The sequence below is a fragment of the Epithele typhae genome (assembly GCF_022376455.1).
Source record: "Epithele typhae strain CBS 203.58 chromosome Unknown BXZ73scaffold_322, whole genome shotgun sequence".
Lineage (NCBI taxonomy): Eukaryota > Fungi > Basidiomycota > Agaricomycetes > Polyporales > Epitheliaceae > Epithele > Epithele typhae.
Genome location: NW_025954513.1, coordinates 3,062 through 7,241, shown reverse-complemented (window position 1 = coordinate 7,241; position 4,180 = coordinate 3,062). Strand labels below are relative to the sequence as shown.

Genomic DNA, 4,180 nt, shown 5'->3' with positions numbered 1-4,180 from the left:
CTGGTGAGTTCATCCGGAACCGGGCGACCAAGAAGTTCTGCACTGTAACATGCCCCAGCCCTGTGTGTGCTGCCCAGAGACCACAAACTCCTTTATATAACCAGATGGCCCAATCTAGTCCTTCCAGAAGCCGGACGACGTGTTTTCTGCATGCAGCGCCGGGCTCACTTCGACCTGGTCCGGGTGGACGGCTCCTCCGCGAAAACCGGGTGGGTCCGGCCGGACGACTCCCCTGGGAAAACCGGGCGAGTCCAGCCGGACGACTCTGCCGAGGTAACCGGGTGAGTCCGGCCGAGCCCGGGTGAATGGTACCTTCGGCAAATGGCGGTGTCCCGGCTGACCGACTTTGCCGAGGAAAGCCGGGCCATGCACTGACCGTCGGTCAAACGTGGTACGCAGGTGCGGACTACTCCACTGTGGCTCCAGAGGATCTTGGAGGACTTCGTGGTCGCCTGCGGCTTCGCTTGGATTGAGGTATGTTTCCATTGAAGCTCCTCCCTTACAAGTCTCGCTCATGATGATCCCCTGTCATAGGCTCCCGGAGAGGCCGAAGCTGAACTTGCCCACATGAACAAGACGGGCTTTGTCGACGTCGTCTTGACAGATGACAGCGATGTGCTCGTGCTGGGTGCACCCGTGGTAATGCGCAAGTACGTCTTTCGGTCCGCTACCTCGCCTAAGCATTGGAGCTCACCCTGCACTCCCTCTAGCCCGGTTAACTACAAGAGAGACTGCTCTGACCACGTTCGGGTCTACCGAGCTACCGACATTGAGAGCAAGGCTGACCTGACCCAGGGCGACATGCTGCTCTACGCTCTGTTGGTTGGTAATGACTATCATGTAAGCCTCTGAGTTGTTTCGGTCGCCGTGTTGACATCGGCTGACTCTTATGTGGGGATTCTTGCAGGACGGTCTCAAAGGATGCGGACAGGCCGTCGCCCTCGAAATAGTCAAGTGCGGCTTTGGCCAAATCCTGTACGAAGCCCTGCTCAGGTACCCAGATAACAACGACCACAAGCTGGCAGTGTTTCTTGCGGGCTGGAGATACCGCGTGAAGTGCGCGCTCAAGGCCGGCTCCACGAACTTCAAGCGCAAACACCCCGCGCTGGCCGAGAACATAACTGACGCTTTCCCCGACCTTTACGTGGCCAGAGTCCAGACTATTCCTACACCCTCTCGTCTCTCCCGTTGAGCGCTATGAGGCGATCCCTGGACCGCGACCTATGGATCTCGCGCGGCTCGGCCATCTCTGCGAGCTCCACTTCAGCTTTGGAAGCTCCACCGGCATCAAGGACACATTCCGCACCGCGCTATGGCCTGGGGAGTTAGTCAGTATGTTGGTAGCTGAAGGGCTGGTGAAACTCGGCCATGCTATTGAACCGGTTGTTGTAGTATGGCGTTTCCATCCTTTTCCCTTTGACGCTTACGTTTATCTTATCTTTGATATCACATGACGTTTATCGTACGCTTTGTTCGCTTTGTATCAGATCTCTAATGGCTCGTTATCTCTCGCACTTACCCGATTGTTACTCGCTTACTATACGCGTACTATTCTCTTTATTATCCGTTCTATTGCCTTTGTCACTAGCTACATAGTATTTAGCTCAGCGCTATTCAATGCTATCTCTATCGTTCTACCTCTCCCCGCTATCTGCGTGCTTTACTCCAACAGGTTATGAGCCCTGCCCACTAGGCTCTGACCCGCTACGCTTATCCACTGCACTAAGCTTGTCATCTTATCTCTGCTTTCCCACACTACGTCATGCCCTCCGGAGGATCAAGCTCGGGCGCCAGCGGCTCTGGCGGCTCGGGTGGCTCGAGTGGCGCTACCGGCGGTACCAGTGGCACGAACACTCTGGGCGCGATGGAGATCTGGCGCGGCACGAAGTTCGTCTCGCTAGACGGACCGGAGGACTGGCCGATATGGAAGGCCCAGCTGGAGGCTTACCTCTGGGAGTTGGGACTTGCTGAGTACGTATACGAGGCGCCGATCAAGAAACCGGCCGGCAACTCGGACACCGACTGGATCAAACACGATCGACAGGCGAGGAACGCGATCCTGATGCGCGCCGGGAAGCGCGGCATCAAAATCATGCGAGGAGCGGGGACGGCGGCGGAGATGTGGGTGAAGCTGGGGAAGAACTTTGAGTCGAAGGGGGTGATGAAGATCATCGAGCTGCGCCGTAAGCTCCTTCTCACGCCGTACACGGAGGAGGACGACATGGACGAGTGGCTGGAGAAGATGCAGGAGTGGCGGGAGGACCTCGGGGTGTTGATCCGGAAGGTACCCGACGATGAGTTCTCGCTTATTCTCTTGCAAGCGCTCCCGCCCTCCTGGGACAGCTTCGTCGGCTCGATCAACTCCATCAAGGACTTCGACGATCCCGATGACATCATGATGCGCATCCGGGATCAAGCACGTCGCCGCCAATCACACGTCTCGCTACACGCCAACACCGCCGGCTCGTCCGCGAAGAAGGTGAACTGCTTCAAGTGCGGTAAACCTGGGTATCAACGCGATTGCCCGAACCACGATAAGAAGAAGAAGAAGGGTGGGAACGGGAAGCGGAAGGAGGATGGGAAGGACGGGAAGGGCGGCAAGGGGAAGGAGAAGGCACTGGCAGCCGAAGAAGACTCGGACTCGGACTACGCGTACGCCTCGATCGCGGAGGTCGGGGATCTCGCGCTGACCGCTGTGAGTGCCGACGCCTGGATTGCCGATACCGGAACGACCGTGCACGTCGCGCGTGAGCGGTCCATGTTCGCTTCCTACACACCCACTCCAGGCCGCACGCTCCGCGGCGCGGGACAGTCACCCATCCTCGGGCGCGGCGATGTCTACGTCAAGTTCACTGCTGGCGGTCGCGCTACGACCGTCTGTCTCCGCGACGTTGTACACGCACCCGGGATTCCCCACAACCTCCTCTCCATCGGCCGCGTCGAAGCTGGTGGACACAAGGTCGAGATGGCCGAGGGGGAGCTTCGCGTCAGGAACGCGAAAGGACGGATCTACGCGCTCGGCAAGCGCGTCGGCAACTTCCTCTACCGGATGGAGGGGGAGACAGTCCCGGGTGCCGAGGCGCCTCGACCTGACGTCACTCTCGCTGCTGCTGTCTCGCATCCGAAGACCACTCGTACGATGGACGACTGGCACCGCGTCTTGACACACGTCAACATCAAGGCGCTGGAGACCATGGCCAGGAAGGGCATGGTGACCGGGCTCGTCATCGCGAAGGGCAGCCCGCAACAGTGCGCCGCATGCGTACAGGGCAAGCAGACCAAGGCCCCACTGCCGAAGAAGTCGGAGACGGTCACGCACGCGATCGGGGATCTCACGGTGATGGATCTCTGGGGCAAGGCGCCGGTACCCGGCATCCGCGGAGAACGCTACTTCTCCACGTTCACGGACGTTCACTCCCGTCGCACCATCACGTACTTCTCGAAGACGAAGACCGATGAGCTCGAGCACCTCCAAGATTACGTCGCACACGTGAAGAACATCCATGGAGTCACGCTCAAAAAGATCCGCTGCGACAACGGTGGGGAGTATCTATCCGAGCGCTTTACCCGACATCTTGCCGAGCTCGGGATCACTCTCGAGACGACCGCCCCGCGTACCTCTGGCCAGAACGGCATCGCTGAGCGCCTCAACCGCACGTTGATGGAGCGCGCTCTGACGATCATGATCGCGGCCGACATGCCGAAGTATCTCTGGCCGGAGGCGGTCGCTTATGTCACCTACGTCAAGAACCGCCTGCCGACGCGCGCTGTTCCGGACAAGACGCCGGAGGAGGTCTGGACGGGCGTGAAGCCCGACGTCTCCGATCTCCACGAATGGGGCACCAAGTGCTGGGTACTTACCGACCGGCAGAAGCGCACGAAGCTCGACCCGAGGTCTGAACACGTGCACTTCATGGGCAAGGCTGATGGCTCCAAGGCATGGCGCTTCTACGACCCGCGCGCGCGACGCGTCGGCAAGTCGCATGACATCATCTTCTCGATTACTCCGTCTCCGTCCGACTCGGAGGACTCCGATGAAGACGTCGCGCCCGCGCTTGTTCCACCGGCGATCGCGACCGCACCCCCCGCACCCGTGCCTGCACCCACTGCCCCCGCGCCGAGTGCGCCGCTCGAGGGGGAGAAGGCGAATGACGAGAACGCCGCACTCAAGCGTTCGATG

At 59.8% G+C, this 4,180-nt stretch overlaps 1 protein-coding gene across 1 annotated transcript; it reads left to right on the top strand.

Moving 5' to 3' along the window:
* Window positions 1-534: 534 nt before the first annotated feature.
* On the top strand, window positions 535-1,141 carry BXZ73DRAFT_34850 (XPG I-region-domain-containing protein; the record flags this gene model as incomplete). The annotated part of the gene is made up of 3 exons (XM_048017860.1): window positions 535-662; window positions 711-840; window positions 908-1,141. Coding segments are annotated over 3 exons (492 nt in total), but the record flags the coding sequence as incomplete, so codon positions are not given.
* Window positions 1,142-4,180: the final 3,039 nt, after the last annotated feature.